Source organism: Egretta garzetta, unplaced genomic scaffold (assembly GCF_000687185.1).
Source record: "Egretta garzetta isolate BGI_Z169 unplaced genomic scaffold, ASM68718v1 scaffold98, whole genome shotgun sequence".
In the NCBI taxonomy this organism is placed as follows: Eukaryota; Metazoa; Chordata; class Aves; order Pelecaniformes; family Ardeidae; genus Egretta; species Egretta garzetta.
The window spans coordinates 1444939-1465017 of record NW_009260611.1 but is presented as its reverse complement, the minus strand read 5'-3'; the positions used below and the strand labels follow the sequence as shown (position 1 = coordinate 1465017).

Sequence of the window (20079 nt, the reverse complement as noted above, 5' to 3'; positions counted from 1 at the left end):
TGAGTAAACCCCAACGCTATCTATTTGCTGTTGGAAGCCACAGGAGATGTAATTTATGGCATTCTTGAGCTCTTCCCATAGCTTGTTTGAACTAATGAGAGAGAGGGCTGAACCCACAAGGCTTGCTTCTTCTAACTCTTCAGTAAAATAGGTATTTTATCATCTAAAGGATTTAGTTTCTTCTGCCTGAATTCATCTGTCCTGCTAGTTAAAAACCAGTGTATGAAAACAACCTTGAGGTAGTTCTTGCCCATACAAATGGATTAGTCCTCCTTGAGTAACTAACAAATCCTCCAGAGTTTAAAACATTTTTTAAAGATACAACTTAAGTTAATATTGAGGGTTTCGATTTATTGAGGGTTTAACATGGAGCGTAGCAGCACAAACCCCCCTGGAGAAAACACTCTCATGTGAAATTTCACAGGATTTTTGTCATGGCATGAAAATTTTTTCAAGCATGGAATTTTTCTTATTTGTAGTGTCAAAGTACCAAAAAACAGTGATGAATTTTGACAAAATGCATGGACTGCTGCCGGTTTTGACAATCTTACCAGAAGACAGGTAGAAGACTACTCTGGAGCGCAGCGCACGGGCACAGTCATATAAGGAGACCTTGCTGTTCCCCGGGTAAGCTCTGAATTATGCACTCAAAAGACTGGAGAAGTAGCAGCAATACACAGGCAAGAGCTAATGTGAAATTTGCTAGAATAAACTAGCGACAGGGACACAGCAGCTTTCAACTTCTCTCAAACCTTCCCATAAAAACCAACACTGCTACGAATTCTCCACCAGAAACAACCTGCCTTTATGTTACCTGCCGTCCTTATCTGGATTCGGTTTCCAGTTACTGCTTTTTATGTCTTTACCATAAGAAGTCATGTAACTATATGCAATTATCAAATTACTCTTTCTTCACAGTCCTCTACTCTTGTCAGTCAACCCATGCCATCCCTTTCTCAGTCATTTAAATAGTACACCATCCTGTTTGAGTAACATTTTCCTGGATCTTTTCAACATACGAACCTTCTGGACAATGTTTGAAAAATGGCCTAAATGATCACAGGTCATCGGTCGTCTCTATTGGTATTCTCTAATTCCCTCTTTCTTCAACTAAGGTTTGAAACCACTCTCGCTGCTGCAGTGCACTTGGTTTTCTTTTCAAAGACATGATACAGGCAGCAACCTGTCGCGCTTACCAGCTGCTTTTTTTTTTTTTTCTTTCCTTTCTTGAGAAGCAAAATTTTGAAAAGAAAGACTTTGAAGTGCTATGATTTTAAGGACTGATGTTGACTTCCTGCTTCTTCAAGGTCCTCCAGCTTGAAGAATGATGCTACTGTTAAACAGCAAGCAGCTCAAGACAAAGATGTACCAATTTACACTGTAATTTTAATGCAGTTAAACCATTACGGAATTCAAAAAATAATAAGTGATCACTAACTTTGTATAGAATGCTATTATTAATTTGAGATCAACAAACCAAGACTGGTTCACGTAACATTTTATTCACAAGTAGAAAAAGTATTACAAAACGATTTATACAAGATTTTAATTTACATTCCTTAAAGGAGTATTTAAAACAGCACTGTAAGTCCCTAGACATGATATGGGGGCAGTCTAAATGCGGTGGTAGCGTATGTTTTCTATTGGCATGTACAACATTGCTTGCCACAGGCAATATAAAAAAGACCAATTTGGTTAAATTAAGGAAAAAAGTATATACATAATATACACATATATTTAAAAAGCACTCTCTTCATTTTTTCCTCCTAATTTGCTCTCAAGCTACCTGTCACTCATTTACAGAAATGAGTATTTTCCTCTAGAGTTGCTGGACAAAAACGATTATACAAAGTGTAAATTCCAATGGGAAAACATACTTACTGTGGCAGGTGCTGGCAACACTGCTGAACATAGCATTTTAAAGAACTGTTACTACTGAAAAGGTGAATCTCCCTATGTTCTAAAAATACCTTGCCATATACTGAAATGCACATTGGATTTTTTCTATTTACAAAGTATATACAAAGAAGCACACATCTCTTCATGCACATGTAGTGAAAAATAATGCTTTGCCACTTCTTAAATGTATGAAAGCATCCAAAGAAATTATTCAGAACTACTCTTATTTGACTATATACTCTTCAGTATTTAGCTGAGTAACTGTACTCCCTGCATAACTGCGTATTATTCTGCCAGTGACCAAACGGTGGTATTTACTATTTAAAAAAAATAAAAAACATTTACATAATTTCTTCACTTACTTTGCTTTGAATTTGGTAACTGTTACTCATGATTTCTGCACACATGAATAATCTCGCTGATTTGAGCTGAAGCATCTTACTGCCTTGCCTGCCCTTACTGGCTTCAACTATTCTTGTGCAGGTTCAACCTTCTACTGGGTGCTTCAAAGCAAAAGACTTTTTCCATTATGGAATATGAATACTGTCTCAACATTCCCATCAGCACACAAACCGTGTGCTGAAAATGAGTAATATTTATTGCAAATTTGCATTTGTTTTGCTGATTGCTTTGCTTTTGTCAAGGCACATTGGGTACTTTAAAGAATAATTGCTAGAGTTCATCACCACAAGTTTGAGCCTGTTGAATGTAATGAATCAGTAGAGGTTACTGGGATTACTCACAGAAGTGAAAACTATTTTAATGATAAAAATGGCTGCAGAACAAATGGTATTATGGGATGTGGTGCAACAAACTGCAGTTAAAAAATCAGCAAAAACCAGCAGCAATGCAGGCAGAGAGTTGACAATTTACTAGGCATGCACCAACCTTGAGGTTTCAATTCAGAGAGTTTCGGGGTTTTTTTAAAAGTTATGTATTAATTTTTATATTTTGTGTGGAAAAATTGAATTTACACAATACTACAGAGAGAAGGAGAGAGTGACATGAATGAAAGCCTGCTAAATGAACAAATCAGGTCACTATGAAGCTTGACCCTTAAAAATAATGCATTACTAAAAAATATTAGTTATAGTCTCATTGTATGAATACTTTCATGGCACACCTGCTACAGTTTGACATTTGATGTGACAGCTGATTACATTTATTTCAACACCCCAAAATTACATGCTATAACAAGTGCTGTATTCCAATACTGAGACTACCAATAAAACACAACATCCCTATCTATACAGCTGACTTTCATTAAACTATAGCTAATTTAAAGCTAATCTCCTGCTATATTTAACAAAACAATGCCCCCTCCCACAAATGTAATAACTGGATGGAAGGGTCTTCAACCATACGTATTGTAACATGCAAATTCTTTAACTCCCCAAACTAGCTTATTGACTATAATGTAATATATAATAAAAGCTTCAGTTTATCAATAGATGATCCTTGCATAAATAGAAATGTTTATTTTTTAAGTCCTTCAACAGCAGGTAACTGATTTAAAATTAGAACCAGCCAACAAAATCCTAATGCATGCATAAATCTGCAAGCAGAACAACTGGCAACGTCTTGTCCCACGCCTTCTGACAGCTGTGGCCTCATTTAAGATACCCACCTAAACGCACTGCAGTATTTATATTTCTTGCTGTATTTACATATACTTTTAAGCTCGCTTGATAAGACTTTTTGAGAATCTGAGGGAATAGAAGGTTCTTTTTTCAAAAGAGATGCAAAAGGTCATAAATCCACTCTCAGGGTTCTCCTAGGGTGCTCCTTGAAGTTTCACTTTACAGCTGTTACGGCTCAGACGCAACTGCTCAGAAGGTGTGAAATGATGCCATTTTTTTTCAAGCTGATTTTGAAACCAGGCAACATTGAAGACCAGACTAAGTTTGATGAGAATCAGCAGAGGAGCATAAGGGAAGTGTTTAACTTTAGTGCTGAGAGAAATAGCTGCGTTTCCTAAAAGAAGTGATAGAACAGTGGTTACATAAACTCAGAAAAAACCTGTATGCACTTCTATTCTTGATTAAACACTAAAAAAATACAGCTATACCTACTGCTTACTCTAAAAATTCACCTAAACCTGAAGACTGAACCTGTTTTAAAACACCCGTTAAAAAACTTACATTTATGTGCACATAAATAAAAATATGCTATCTTCTGATTTTATCATGTTATTATTTATTTTGCAATATAATAATGAAGTATGGCTCTACTCAAGACTATAATGCATCCACATGTACTAGAAAGACCAACCTTCCCTTGAAATATTTCGAAAAGACAAGAAAGATGAAAGGCAAATGGAAAAAAATGGGGTAGACCGAGATGAAATAATTTTCTTGGAATTGTACAGCTGGTCAGAGTTCAGCCTGAAAATACATCTCAGGTAAGCCTCATCCCGGTCCTGTCCCTCAAATCCTACTTAAATTTCTCCACCAAAGATGTACATAGATGCACTGTAGAGTCCAAATATGGAGAAATTGTACAAAATGAATCAGTAGAGTCTATTAAAGAAAGAGATGAAGAAAAACCTAACTGTCCCAAGCCATCTTGCTTATTCAGAATTATACACAAATCTCAGTAGTAATACATGGTATTACAAACCTGTCAAAGAATACAGGATTTTGAAATGTCAGAAAAAATGTCTACATACACATAGGAATCAATAAGAAAATTAAAATTCATATTTATATTTAAAATTTATATACCATAACAATATGGTGAAATGTATGTTAATTTTTATGGTGGTATTTTGAAATTCTGTGGTTCCCTTAATCTAGAAAAACTCTAAATAATCATATACCTCTGAAGTTGACACATGGTTTAGTGGGAATAACCCCACAAACTTTTGATTCTTTAAATCTTGTTAATACGGGAATATATTGCTGCAAACCACTAGGAGAGCATTCAAGTTCCATTGATACCTGCTGAAAAAATGGGAACTAGCAGTGTCGAGATTTGCAGTTATAGCCATGTCATTGTCCCTTCCTATATATAGCCAGAGAATATGACTATCACCTAATGATATTTGGCATATACCAAAAGAAAACTATGACAATTGCAATCTGACACATGGGCAGTTAGTGCCAGACATTGTTATAGACAAAACTACATATTGTAAATGTTGAGAATAATATGTGCAACCTAGATAAGGCTGACATTTTCAGTCACAGCAGTAGATTTTCAGGGTGATATACAAGTTCCACCCAAGTCAATGGCAAAAAAATTCTTAGCAGTCTGTTTACCTCCCTTTCCTCCTTGTGAAAATGTCACCTAATGAATTAAGGCTTGATTTACAAAGAATTAACTATTCACTTACATGTTTTCAGAATATGCATTTTTTTTTTGTTAACTACTAATTACTTTCTACTTCTTATTTAAGAACAATATGAAAGTGGCATGCAAACCAAATGGAAGAGGATCAAAGGAAGGCAGTTTTATTTCTGCAGATGACCCAAAATTTCCATAATTACAGATATTGTAATTTTCTTAATTGTGGGTTATTAATATTAGTGGCAACTGCTTCTGTTCCTGCCTCTGTGTACATGCACAGGAGACTATTTCAGCTTTCCAGCCACAGCCTGCATAGCCCTGGAGTAATAACGCCAGTACGCATGCCATAATTCGGGATCCTTTCACAGATTAGCTACTTGTTGCTCCAAGTTACTTCCAATAGTAGAAAATGCCATTCTAAAAATACAGACCACAGCTAATATTCAAAAGGTATAATGATGAAGCAATAACCAGAGTGATTTTTTGTGATGTTTACATTGTTATGTGATAAAAATGATTGTTTATCACCTCTTCTCATTTTGGCCTCAGACCTGCATTTTCATTGAGCTTTTATAGATTAATATTTTATGTACAAACTTATGGAGCGTTTTATCTGATGACATAGGAATGCGAATGGCATTAAAAAGCATTATGGGAATATGAATGGCATTAAAAAGCATTTAAGATTCTCTCTTCTGTTTGTGCTACTGCTGTAGTAACTTCACAGAGAAGGCTTTGTAAATATTTTTGGGTGAATGCTTGCATGTCTTTTATGCTTTGTTTACAATGAGCAAAGAGAAGTCCTCTGTTCGTCCCTCATGAGCAAGGACTAGCCTCACATAATAGTTTGGTCATAAGGCTATTAAAACTGATTTTTTTCCCCTGAAATGTAATGAAAAAAAAAAAACAACCCTGATAAAAGCTGACTGGTGTACAGATTTCCTCCTGTATTATGGTTCATATTATCTCAATGTTACAGTTTGAGTAATTACACCTTTCAAATTCAGGCAATGATTTAAAAATGTGAAACTGCTGGATCTCTTGTAGAGTTTTGATTTATTTCAGCGAGAGCTAGGTGTAACCTATGGAGAAACATAACCCTACAACTTTTTACAATTCTATTTTTATCCAGCTCTACGTGCCTTGTACTCATTCTCACTCCTTTGTAGTTGTTTTTTACCTCTTTATCAGTCTGTAGAGTCATTTGGTGTTCCATTACGCTTTGCCTTTGGCTGGGTTTCAGCAGCCGCTGAGTTCTGAAGTGATGAAACTTCTATGCATGTTCTATGTCTGGAGATTTCAATGGACTTTGCAACGTTTCCATCAAGAGACTTAGCTGAAATAAGTACTTCATTTAATTCCTGGTTATTCTCCAACTCAACAGTGGCTGCATTTTCAGTCTCAAAGCTGCAGGGTTTTGCAGATCCTCCAGCCAGTTCTGAATATGATTCACAGAAAGAAATGCTGTCACAACAAGCCGAGTTTTGCATAAGAGGCCAAGCATCTGAAATGTCTCCACAGGTAGAGTGTGAAAGAGAACCAAGGAAGGTAGGAATCATTTCTCCAACAGAATCAGAAGCCCTGCAAAAAGATAAAAGACACATGGTTTCAAAAGCATTCCAAAAAAATATTATCAGTATTGCAGTTATTGTCACTAGTAATTATAGGTATCTCAAGAAGGTTTAATGGGGTTATATTAAGTTAATACTTTAGAGGCATCCTGTACAAACAAATTATTTTGAAAAGGAATACAGTTTGCTCCTTGTCTAGAAATGAAGGCGGCTCTGGAGAACAGTACCAAAGGTAAAGAGGATGCCTAGAAACCTTCATACTGTGAATTCAGAGTTCTAGAAAACATGAACTACAGTTGGGGTGGCTGATAGTCTAACGAACAGAAATATGATAAAAAATACTACAGTAGTGTTCAGATACAAAGACTGTTGCAAAGAGGAAGGAATTCATTTGTTCTCAATGAAGGGGGTGCATCCAGACAAGATCTAACAGGCCTAAATTGCAGCAAGAAAGATATTTGGGAAAACTGTGGAATCTCCAACACTACTTTGTTTTTTTTCCCTAAAAACCACAGGCTAGACAAATATCTAACGGAAATAAAAGTGGGTTCAGAATGGGAGAAGGGAATAGTTGTCTTGAAAGACTGCTTGAAACTCCTTCTACCTGCATGATTTCATACTGAAAATGCATTCACTTTATTTTTTTCAGTTTGTTCTGTCTAGCATTCAAAATGTGAAAATTTTTTCTCTTATTGTCTTTCATGTGGAAAGGACATAATATTAAAGAAGGGCAAGGATTTTTAGTTTTCACAAGGAGTATTTTTACTTTACAGAAAATGGAAGAAAGTGGAAGTAGAAACTCACTATTATCTATCTCAAGTGTATTTAAAGTTTATAATGATACTGACATGTGAGTGCACTATAGATGCCTATTTGTATTTAAAGCCCAGTAATGTTTTTTACTATAGTATACCAAAGTAAGTATTAGCAAAACAAAAAAGCTATACTAATATGATTTATTTCCCCAAACTGTCTACAGATTTATAAAACTGTAAAGGCTATACTAAGTCTGATATACAGTAATAATTTCTGTGACAAAACTCATCCCACATTAACATTGCCTTGAACAGATTTTTAAGTACTCATTTCCAAAACACGATGCTTTAACAGCTTTGATATACACACAAAGCATTTTCATAGATGGGGCCAAAAGTCAGGACATTGCACCACAATTGAAGGAAATACATTATTTTGGCAAAGGAAATTGGAGCAAACACCATTTCTACTGGAAGGAACCACGGGATCTTTGATGTCCACATGGCATGGATATAACATGTATTTTTAAAGACTTAACCAAAAGAGCCCTCACAAAGTACACAACTCTCAATTTGTCAGCCTTGGTGGTATAAAAGGATGACTCAAGCTTGCTGGTATTTAAACTAGTTGTTATAGAAAATGTAGGTATTTTCTATCTTTTACTTAGGTCACTAAGTCACCTTGTATAAACAATACCTATGAAGAAGCTGCCTCTACATTTTTAGTTACATTTGGTCATCAGAACAAAACAGCTGGAGACCAATTTAAACCTTGTATGGAAAACTATTCTAGCTAAAAGAAATAAATACATCCTGTGTTAAAATCTGTAAGCAGGAAACTCTGAATGACACCATAAATTTTATATATTTAGCTCATGGCACTGCTGTAGAAATAACTACTCTCCTACTGTATTTATATTCAGCTGGCCAGGAGAAAATAATGGTTACAATCTGGTAGAAATTCAGAAATACTAGATATTTCAAATCTCACAGTCATTAAGAGTTTCTAAAAAAAGAAAATCTTCATGACATTTCTAAACTGTACCTTGATCCCCCCCAGATTCACAGGTTTATGCAGCACCTTGCTAACCCATAGCTGAAGAGGGGGTCACGAAGCCTCTAAGGTACCACAGAGTAAGAGGAAGACTATCTGCTTGTCAGAGAAGTCAGTCACTTTCTTCAGAGAAACTGATATATCAAGTCAGCATTTATCAAGTAATACTTAAAATCAATTTTCCACCATAAATCTGGTTTTGCACAAAACGGGAGGATATGGCTACAATTAATGAAAATTCCTCATTCCACTCCAAACAGCTATTGTATAAATATAATATTAAAATATTTCATGTTTAACAGACATTTATAAAACGAAGTTACCTTTCATTAAGTGTAGTCTGTGAGTGGAAAGCACAACTGTGACTGCTGTGCTCCATGCTACAGGTTTCATCACAGCACAGTGATGGAATCAAGTGAACTGGTCCTAAGGAATGAAAATTAATTTAATAACGTTAAAAATGTTAAAGCTCTGTATAAACTCAGTCTTTGCTCTTTCAAACTTGAGTTTTAGTTTGCCAGTTACATTATAATATATGGATTTAGGAAAGAGATTTCTTATTGCAAAAACTGCATTCTTTAATTCATTACTTTAAAATCAAATTACTTCTGAAAGCCAAGTCCTTCCTCCAGGATTAATATAGATGTCAGTCATTGAGTATCTACTTTTTAAATTAATTTGCTTTTCAATTCGATACGTGAGAGAGGAAGTACCACATCCTGAGTTACCGTAATAGGATGATATTTAAGCTTGTGCTCTTGTGTTAAACTATGTATTTGTTAACGTCATAAATGCTTCTGTTCTGATATGACTTTACAAAATATCAATTATTTGAATTGTTTAGGTTGTTAATGCCCTTTAGTGTTCATATCATGTTCTTAGATACTGTCTGATAAATCCTTCACACTAATTTATGTCTCAAAGCCAGATGCAGTGCTATTTTTATCAGAAAGAAATGAGATAGACATTTAACGCTTTTTTAAAGTGAAGGGTCATTGGAATGAAAACAGGAAAAAAAATCATAACCAGAGAGCTACTTAGAAATTCTATGTGCTTATCGAGAAATTAGCTTAGAACAAAGGGCAGTTTGACAATATTAGCTCTGTAGTTAAAGTTCAATGTCATAACTAAGGTGTTAGATGAATCTTAGATAAATGTTCATCATGCCACAAAGTCACCTTCTAGTAGACCTAACGTACCACATGTCTGTGAAGTGCTTCTCTGGCACTGGCAACATGTTCTGTGGCCATATTCATTTAGCCGTGGTCTATCAAAGCAGGACAATTCAGAGCCATTGTAGTGAATGTCTTGTGATCTCAGAGACCCTTTGGACAAAATGAGTAAAAATATATTAGTAAATTATACCCTCTTTCCTGTTCAGAGCCTCCTATCTTCACAGAATGCTTAAATGTCATACTATACAATATTTCCATACATTTTCCAACTGAAAGATCAACAATGATCATGTGGTTTCATATAACGCAAACTACAGATTTTGCAACAAACCCCAGAACAGCTGGTTCAACTGCAGCCTCTTCTAGGAAGACATCTGCTCTTATTTTGATGATCTGGGAGTATATCTTACTCACTGTTACATTTTCTCAGTGTTTAATGATTCTCAGTGATTCCCATCTGAAATTTTCCACATTCAGCTTTCAGCCACTGGGATTTTGTTTATGTTATCTTAAAGAGCTTTATATTAACAGCAGTCTTCCTTTAATCTGTATAATTGTAGGCCAAGGCAAACGAGTTACTAAACTTCACTAACTGAAGTTTGAATTCACTATGTCTGAATTTCTCAAAACTTACATTGTAAAGCATCTTCTAGGTTGGGAACAATTCTTACAATGTCTCTCTCAGTCTTTTTATTTTTGCTTGTGCTGTAAGCAGTGATAATGTCAATTCTTCCTAGGTATTATTCTTGTTTGACATCCAGGGTTAATTAAATGCTATAAACTTATTTTAATAAAAGTTTTTTAAAACGATAAATGGGAACTAGACTGCTTTTGACTTTTTCTTAATTTAAATTAAGGGGCAGAAAAATGTTTATTATAAACAAACTGAATTACATTGATGAGCTGTTACGGATTTAAAAAAATTTTACAATTCTAACCAGCTTAGGCATTTAATTAATCTCAAATGTGCCCATAAAGTCAAAATTGTTAATGACAAATGTGCTATCTATGCTGGCCACATGCACTATCTTGATGAGCTAATCTGTGTTTCGCAACAGCATGTGATGCACAGATCCTCCAAGCTGGTATTTCCACATTGGCACTGCAACTCTATAATGATATCCCAGGTTGGATCCTGAATGGTCCAAATATATCTGTGCAGCATCTAACAGTCTATGGCACAGAATTTATGCAATTGGACTATTTCTGGACACCTGCACAGCATTTTCTCAGTAGAAGCTGGAACATCCATACTGAGCTGGCAAACTTGTATGGAGCCTTGGGCTTCTGCTAGCTTGTTCATCTCAATGCTAAACTTGCTTGAATGCTGCAGACATTTCATTTATTTACCTACAGAGAGATCTGCCAAACTAATACCAGTATATAAAAGAAACAGTAATAATTGGAAACTCACAGCTTGGTTTCTTTTCCATAAACTGCCTCTTACAATAGATAACACAAAGAATAAGAAGAGCTAAGAGCACTGTCGCAAGTGCGCTGCATATAACAGCTGCTAGTGCGGTGTCTCGAGGACTGGAAGCAGTGGAAGGGATCTTCACAAGATTTACTTTGGTGGTACCTGAAATATAATTAAACAATAATTAAGGGAAACTGTAAACTGCATTTCAGGAATATCATAATGTAAATTAAAGTCTGGGAAATAGAAGAGGTTTGCAGCCCAGGAAAAAAAAGATGTTCCATCTACTAAAGTATAAACATTAGTTGCACATATAAATAGATACCATTATCAGCAATCAAATTACAAAAAAAAATCTTTAAAAAATATATTGCAGAATGAGTGATAATGAGCGGAGATGCACACAGACACATTCTGACTGTCCATGAGAATGGAATCAGACCTTCACCATGAAAACAAAGAACTCTGAATTTACAATGTCAGATGATTGCAGAACATTTTGTAGTGTATAGTTGAGAAAGCTATCCGCTAGAGGGAGGCACAAATACATGAACTTCCCATAATAAGGGAACTGTCTGAGAACGGAGGCACCCACAGAAGTTTTAATGCTGTAAAAGATATAATTTTGCTTGGTTGTGTATGTCATGACACCATGATCACACCTAGGATTTCAGCTGTGCTAACTTTGTTTATTCAGTGGTAGTTTTTTAATACAGTTAATACCTCTAGTAAAAATTCAACAGAGTGACTTTATATCCATATTAGTAAAGACTTAAGCAATGTTTCTAGCTTTGACAAACATTGTTACTTTTAGGTGGAAAGTGAAAAAGATTTTTGAAGTATCAAAACTTTAACTACAACTATTGAAACTATCTTAAATTACGATGGTATTTTAAAATTAAATTATTTTTTAACAACTTATGAATTTTGATAGCTCATCTATTTCAATCTACTTTGAAGTCCACATCAATTTAATAATATGTAACGAGAAAAAGGAACAAAACATTATTTCTTTGACAGCAAATTTTTTAAAAAACCACAAACCATATTTTATTAACTTATAAAAATAAGTTACATGTGCCTATTTACCCCAGAAAATCTTTGGTTAAAACCTAAAGGCTATCATTTCCTAAGAAATGGTCCATGCAGTCATAAGTTTAAATTAGGAGATAAATGTCTGCCAGAGTATATTAAAATCACTAATCAAATTGTACGTACATACAGTTGTTTGATACTTTAACTGCAATATAGTAATAGCAGGAGAGAACTTACTGTCTTGCTTAGTGCAATCAATGGAATTGTATTACTCAGGCATAATTTTCTGAAACAATTATGGCATTTCCTCTACAAACATCAAACATGGGCACCAAAGCGTTTACAGTACCAAATTGCTTTGTTATAATGACCAGACTGCCAAAAAGCTAGGTATTTTGAAAATCAACTTCATTCCATCCAACTCTTAAGTCTTCAGACAAAGAAAATATTAACTTCTAGGAAATAAAAAATCCAAAATAATTAAAAAAAAAGACACCCAACATATTCAATAAAAAGATTTTAGTATCATGTAGTTGCTGGTAAGTGGGGGAATATAAAAAAGTGGAGAGGTCAGATTACGGCTATTATCCAGAAGAAAGAATGTTTAGTTGTTAATTTCCTGATTTCAGTCTGAAGAGAAATAAGTGTTACTGCATTTACATCTGCTCAGCTATTTCCATTTACCTTTGATTTGTACTATTATGTTCCACTGTCACATCAAAAGTGTGAAGAACATATTTATAGCAGATCTTTTAAATATTCTTTTAGCTTGCCAAATTGGACAGAGTGGAGCTACTGGAGAGAGTCCAACGAAGGGCCACAAAAATCATTGAGGAACTGGATTCTCTCTCCTATGAGGAAAGGCTGAGAGAGTTGGGACTGCTCAGCATGGAGAAGAGAAGGCTCAGGGGAATTTCATCAATGTGTATAAACCCTTGAAGGGAGGGTGCAAAGAGGACAGAGCCAGGGTCCTTTCAGTGGACCAGAGGCAATGGGTACAAACTGAAAGACAGGAGATTCCCTCCAAACATCAGGAAACACTTTTTTAACTGTGAGGGTGACCAAGCACTGGCACAGATTGACCAGAGAGGTTGTGGAGTCTCCCTCCTTGGAGATGCTTAGAAGCCCATGGTCCTGGGCAACTAGCTCTAGGAGACACTGCTTGAGCAGAAGGGTTGAACCAGACGATCTCTATAGGTCCCTTCCTACCTCAACTGTTCAGTATTCTGAGTTATTGAAATACAGCAGATCTCAAAACTCAAGTCAATAGAGAGGCTGAAGTCTCCTACATGAACTAGAAATAAATTTTGAAACTCTGTCCTTGTACTGAACTGTCATATCATTTTCATGATCATAGCAGATGGTCTATCTATTGCTTGTATTCCAGATAAAATTCCAGAGTAAAATTCCAATTCAGGGTCTCAGGTACTTTTCTTCTTAAACTATTGTTACCTGTCCTTCACTTTATGTTCTCCTATAATTCCTATTACTCACAGAACTAAGATCTATGACCTCTCTTCCAGATCTTCATTGTTATTTAAAACAAAGAGCAAAACCAGTGTCATAATCTTTTTGTCATAACCTGAATGCTCTTGGCAGGAGCATTGCAATCTTCCACAGAGAAAACTTTACGCTCAGTTTCTAGGATTCTTGCAGCTGTAGTTTTAAGTTTATAGTTTTAACAGACTGCAGAAATTTCTGCATGGTATGTAAAGTTCTGCAATATAATTCTGTAAGAAGCAGTAAAACTATATAAAAAAAAGCTGTCTATACATCAACGTGTGCTGGCTTTGCTGTGAAAATCAAGGACTGTGCTTTGATATCAGGTTTTCAATTTTAGTCAACTGCCTGATCTAATCTTTAGAAGGTTAAAGACAGCCTAGACAAATACTTAAAAGCAAGAAAATAAAAAAAAATGATCAGAACGTCTACAAGTATTTTTCATATCAATATACCTACTTGTATCAATGTACATAGCTAAAAGCACTAAACAGTTCTTAGAAATTAGGCCTTCACAGTTAGTAGAAAAAAGAACTGTTAATTTTGAAAGCAAAAATAGAGCAAGAGCACTGGAGGTGGAGCTGCTATATTTTTGTCTGTCTTCATTTGCTCACAAAATATATTGCAAGTATAATTTGCAAGTATAATTACATACTACATATTCTGGGAAATTCTAAATGATCTAGATTTCTTCAGTGCCCATCAGCAATATCCAAACTGGAAATACAGCGATTTTATTTTTAACAGGGATGGCAAAAGTTTTATTTTATTTTAGCAATCTAGTTATTTCAGATTTAGTTTATTTGGTTGATTTTTTTTTTTTTTTTACTTGAGAAAGCAATTTTCTATTCCTGAGAATGCCTACCACTCATCTTCACCTTCAAAGAACTGTTTGGAATAGCTACTGTGAGCAGTCCATTGTAGTGTAGCTCCAATTATAATGATAGTGATCTTCCCTGCAGAGACCAACATTTCAGAAGTGGATTGCTATTGTAGAAGTGGCCCGTTGGGCATTGCTGAACTCTGCTTTCAGTGTTACTCAGATATGTATGCATTTTCATAAACTCTCTCTTTCTTTTCAGGCTCACAGACTTAATGAACCCATTTCAGTAAAGCAAGGAGGTGAATTTTAAACTTTAAACTTGTATTTACATCTGTTAAATGATTACATGATTAAATTTAAATATGTAAACACTGTGAATTGGACATGATACATTAAGAAAGGAGGGAGGAGGTGCACACTGTTTTATGACTCTGAAAAGCATGTGCATATTATGCATCACAAAAATGAAACAAAAAATGTATTTTATTTGAGAAAGAGACTTTCTAAGTCTTAGTTCCAACATATTCTGGAAATGTGCTAGTGCTAGAGAAGAATACCCAAAATACCAAGCTGTCTCCTGCATAATTTTGAGATGTAAACCTAAATACACATTATTCCCTTAGTTAACCAATAGTACATCATAATGTCAGTATATGCAAAGGTATGGTTCTTAAAAGCAAGTAAAGTTTCTGTTAATCCAAAAATGTTAAATAGCAGTAACTTAGCTAATACAGAACATGTGAATCCCAGCTGTATCACTATAACTTCTGCCAATAAACAGAATAGTTGAATTTGCGGCCTATTATAGCAAACAACCAGAGACAGGACAAAATGTAAAAAGACTTCCTTTATCACTTATTTCAAGTTTATTTTCTCAGATTTTTTTTCTGCAGAACCATGATTAGTTACAGTCACTACTGGAATCAGAATGCCTATGAGAAAGTTTTCTGTGGTAGGTTAACCATGTGAAAACAGAACTTGCAACATTTTATGTTTCTTCTTTGGATATAATAAATAATAATAAAATAATAATCTAATAATTACCAAAGCTGAGGAGAATAAAATGTGGAATATTTTTTTGGGGGCTTTCTTTCTTACCACGTCCAGTCAATGCTAAGGCAAAGAGCATTTACTCAGTAAAACAAAGCTGATCAAAACTCCACTTAGATAGTGGTAACACAGTAATATTGGACAGAGCTCTGTCTTTTACAATCACGATTTAAAATAAGATATAAAAGTAAATTAAAATGTTGTTAATTCCTGGAATATGGGTATTTCTGGTCAGGAGAAGGGAAAGGAGCATCTAACTATTAGAAAAAGTGTTTGCCCACTAGCTTTACACTGATTGGCCCAAGTCAGTGGTATCAACCTTAATTTGACAAAAATTAAGGGCTCAGAGATACCCTCAAGTTACTGCCTGTCAGCTGAATTGCAGTGGGTATCTGTACGTGTGCTCTTGATTCATGGAAAATGCAAGACAATGTGACTTATCATTAAACTCTTTCATTTTGAAGAAAGTTTAGAAGTTGTTTATATTCATTCAAAAGTAAAAAGGCAATACCTCTCTACCTAGTCCCCAACAAGCAAAATAATGTATTGTGTATAAACATGATGTGTGTATATATAAACCAGGTACTATATGCGTGTATATATATAATACATGTGTAATATATACTACTGGTCATTAACATCAATGGAAAGTAAGTTGTCCCGAGTACATTTCTGAGTCCTTACACAGCAGCAGATTGCCTCCTTTCTCCTGATCTTTCAAGTAGGTGGTAAGAAACTTTATTAAACATTACTGTTGGAGCCTGTGGTAAACACTGGAGAGAGTCTCCCAACATCTGTAAAAGGTCAGCCATTTGCGTGCGTGGCCTACACCCAGAAGTTCATCATGTCAAACCACATTTTTCAAATGTTCTCCAAGTGCTGACTTTAAAGCCTTTAGTTTCCAAGTTAGTGCCCTACAACTTGTTTTATTTTGCTGGTTTTGTTATTTTTTTTTTACCAAAAAGCCCTAGGGGAGAAAATTCCTATTCAAGTATTTATCCATTGTTTGGAAATCCTGACTAATGTACTTATAAATTAAAATCTTTGGAATTTGATTTATTTGTTTCCAAGGCCATTTCTCTTGCACTGCCTGTTTTCACAAACTCCAACTGCTGACAGCCTTTTATGTTTAAAATAGTAGGACAATTACACTCTGTATGTGAATTTAAAATATATATGAACTCCACAGTCCACAGTACTGGTCACACACCACTATATCTGTAAGGCAGTCAAGCTCTGCGATGTGTTTTTCTTTTAGTAATTGAGAGATGTTAATTCTTGGTAACACCATCCTCATCTAAATTGAACTCATATATGGACACAAAAGTAACATTGTGTCATACACAAAACTTTCACTTTTGAGAACTGTCCAGCCATTTAAAAATACTACCACATGAGAATAAGGCCTCAAATCGCTGGTACCCCCCAAAAACCTAAGAGTAAGCAAAAAATCAGAAGTGGGGTGAAATCTGTGTCACTGCTGAACTACATATTTCCCCCCCACACACAACATAACATAACTGGTTATCAATGTAAAAAGACAGTCTGTCTCTCCTGTATAAATCAGAAATACTTAGCATGATCTGGTGGCACAAAGTATATATTGCTGTTATTATTACTGTGGTGGTGTCAGCCACTACCTTTCGGACTTTTGCTTCTAGCAGCTCGCTTTGCACCTCTGACAGTTGAGGGTGTCTAGTACCTATTTTGTAGAAAATGCCATTTCTTTCTCAGATGTTTTCCTGTGTTAAATCAGTATCACAAAGTTTGTGTGAGAACATATAAGATTGCTAGGTACAGCAAAAAACCCTATTTCTCTACTTAACTTTTAACATGTACTTTTAACTAAATTCTTTTCCAGACATGTTTTGGGAACAAGAACACAATACTTTAGGATGTTCTCTTGTTCAAATCTAACTATAGAATGCATCCATTCCACCCAGGCTATGACTTTCAACAGATGATGCAAGTATCTGTTTTGTATTCTGTATGTGCAGTCCCATTTAATCTTTAGGACTACCCAGTTATAGAACAATAACAAGCTGGTGCACTATTTCAGTGAGTTAAGTCTGTTTATGACAGTTACTGCTTGTATACACACTGTATCGCTCTCAGTTCCAAAATGCTTACACAAGGCACTACCCACATAAGCAGAAGAGTTTGTATTGCCTAAATGCACCTCATTTTCAAGTGGGCAACTACTGCCATTACCTGTTTTCTAAAAGAAGAGAGGAAGACCATATACCCTTTAGAATCTAATTATGTATTCACTAGTTAAATGACAATGGCATTTATATAAGAATAAGCATGTCTGAAGATTGTTTCTTTAGCCAACAGAGAGTAAGCCACTTCCATCAATCAAAAGTGTAATTGAACACTGAATCCCATGCATATTGGTTACAGATCCCGTAGTTGCTACGCGATGAGCTTGTAGGCTGGTGCAGGGATTGGTTTTCACTGTGGATTAAAATGTGACAGCGTGGAAAGCTCCATCCTGTAGCTATGACTGGACAGGCAGGACTGAGGGCTGGTAGGGCAGCTGCTACACTCCATGCCCTCACCTGGGCAGGGAGCATACATGCTCTTCCAGCTGCGCGCTGCTGGCACACTATATGCATTTCAAGTGCAACTGCCACGTGCACCCACAATTACTGAAATTAATACAGAACTATATATATATATATATTTGTATACATCCCAGTAAAGCAAGAAGTGAATTGTAAGTCAGTCATAAAAGAGTTTTTTTCCTCCCTCTGATTCAATGACAAGTAATCTCTAACATTTCACTTTCTAACCCGATTATTTCCCTCTTGGTCCTGGTTCAGCTGTAGTAAAAGCCAGGGAGTAGAGCAAAAGCTTTGCATGACGACTGCAAGCCTGTATCCTAAATTTGTTAACACAGACTTTTTCAAACATCACTAATAGTCTATGCAGTACATTTTCAAGAGCTGTGCTTTTTCCTTGCTTTAAAAATGTTTTGTAAACACTGAAGATAATAACAGTTCTCAGCTATGTCACTTCTATTTGATGATTGAACACCTGCTTTGTCACCAGAATCACAGAGTATATGGTGATAATTATTTTCAGTCACAAAGTTTTTATAGCTTTAGGCAATAGGACTATATATTCAAAGAAAAAATATATAAATGAGTGATACATTACAAGACCTACTATATTTTAATACCAAATTATTTGCAGGATCATTTGCTTATTTTGCTTAAAAAGGAAGCTCTTGAATTGGCCAAATAACTCTAGTTATCTGGTCCAGAGAGCTAAAAGAAAATTCAATCAAAGTTTAGTAGCCTTCCCTTTTTGTGTTTGGCTACAATTAAAATACAAAATAACTGGATAAGAAAAACAAAAAACTGATGGTTAGAGACAGCTCCACTCCTTAAAATCTCTGTAATGTACTAACATTTTTTGTTACTGAACGCAAAAAACCCATAAATACTAAAGAAATTCTTCCAGCTGTTAGAAATTCCACGCAGAAAGAGCCTACTTCTAAAATGTGACTTAGAAAAAAATCAAGAAAGAGATCTAGAAATATATGTATGTGTGCATGTGCATTTGACGCTGGAAGAATTTATTGAATTTTAAAAAGGTTACTTCTGAATTGAGAGAATATATGAGAAACAAAATGCAACTTTCAGATAAGCTTTCAAATAACCTAAAAATTAGCACACACATAAAATTGATGCCACTATATTTTGGTATCTATTTTGAAGAGTGACAAAGGACTTGATCTTTTGGCACAGGTCTTAAGTATGTAGAAGTTAAGCCCTAAATATGTCATTTTTAAATCCAACGTCTCTATCTGGGAAACTAGAGGCCTGTATTAGACCACATGCTTCCTATATGGTGTGAAGAAAAAATTGAACATAGAACAGAATCTGAAACATCTGTCACACTGAGTAACACAGTGCCTGAAGTCACCATGCTCAGCCTATAGATGTAGAAACCTGGAGAAGGATACTTAACTTTGTTTTTCCCACAAATTACTCAGAGTGGCAGAGAGGTGCCTCCATCTCCTCTTAAAAGTCTCCTGAGAACAAAAATCTATGATCTCATTTTAAAATTAAATTGAGGGGGGAAGAAATCATGAGCACGGCTTACAAAGCCTTTCAGATACAACTCTTAAAAGAGGAGATAACGAGGAGGTTTCTCCTTTCTGTAAAAGCTTAAGAGCCCTTTGCCAAGAAGCAGAGATAGAGGTTCAATTGCCTCCTCTCCCAGCTCCCTGGAGACTATTTTAGCCACTAGGCTATGAGCTGAGTTGGGTAAAAGCTTATTTCATCTCTCCAGTTGAATCTGCCGAGTTGTAAAGTTTCAGCAGAAGTAGTAAGGACCCCTCTTCGCGTAGCCAACATTCACATGAAATATAATTGTGGAATGCAATAAAATTAAATAAACTATACTCTGGCTTGCCCACCATTTTACTTTTTTCCTGTTTACAATTATGTTAAAATATCACTAACGTAGGTTAAATTCTCCAGGCAAGGAAACTACTTCTGA

At 35.4% G+C, this 20079-nt stretch overlaps 1 protein-coding gene across 1 annotated transcript in view; it reads right to left on the bottom strand.

Moving 5' to 3' along the window:
- Positions 1-6374: 6374 nt before the first annotated feature.
- Positions 6375-20079, bottom strand: part of TNFRSF19 (TNF receptor superfamily member 19) — a 45068-nt gene continuing 31363 nt past the window's right edge. The window contains exons 5-8 of the mRNA XM_009644887.2: positions 11157-11321; positions 9767-9892; positions 8891-8993; positions 6375-6768 (exon numbers count right to left, since the gene is read on the bottom strand). Coding sequence (XP_009643182.1) covers positions 6375-6768; positions 8891-8993; positions 9767-9892; positions 11157-11321 — 788 coding nt within the window. The remainder of the gene's footprint in view (positions 6769-8890; positions 8994-9766; positions 9893-11156; positions 11322-20079) is intronic.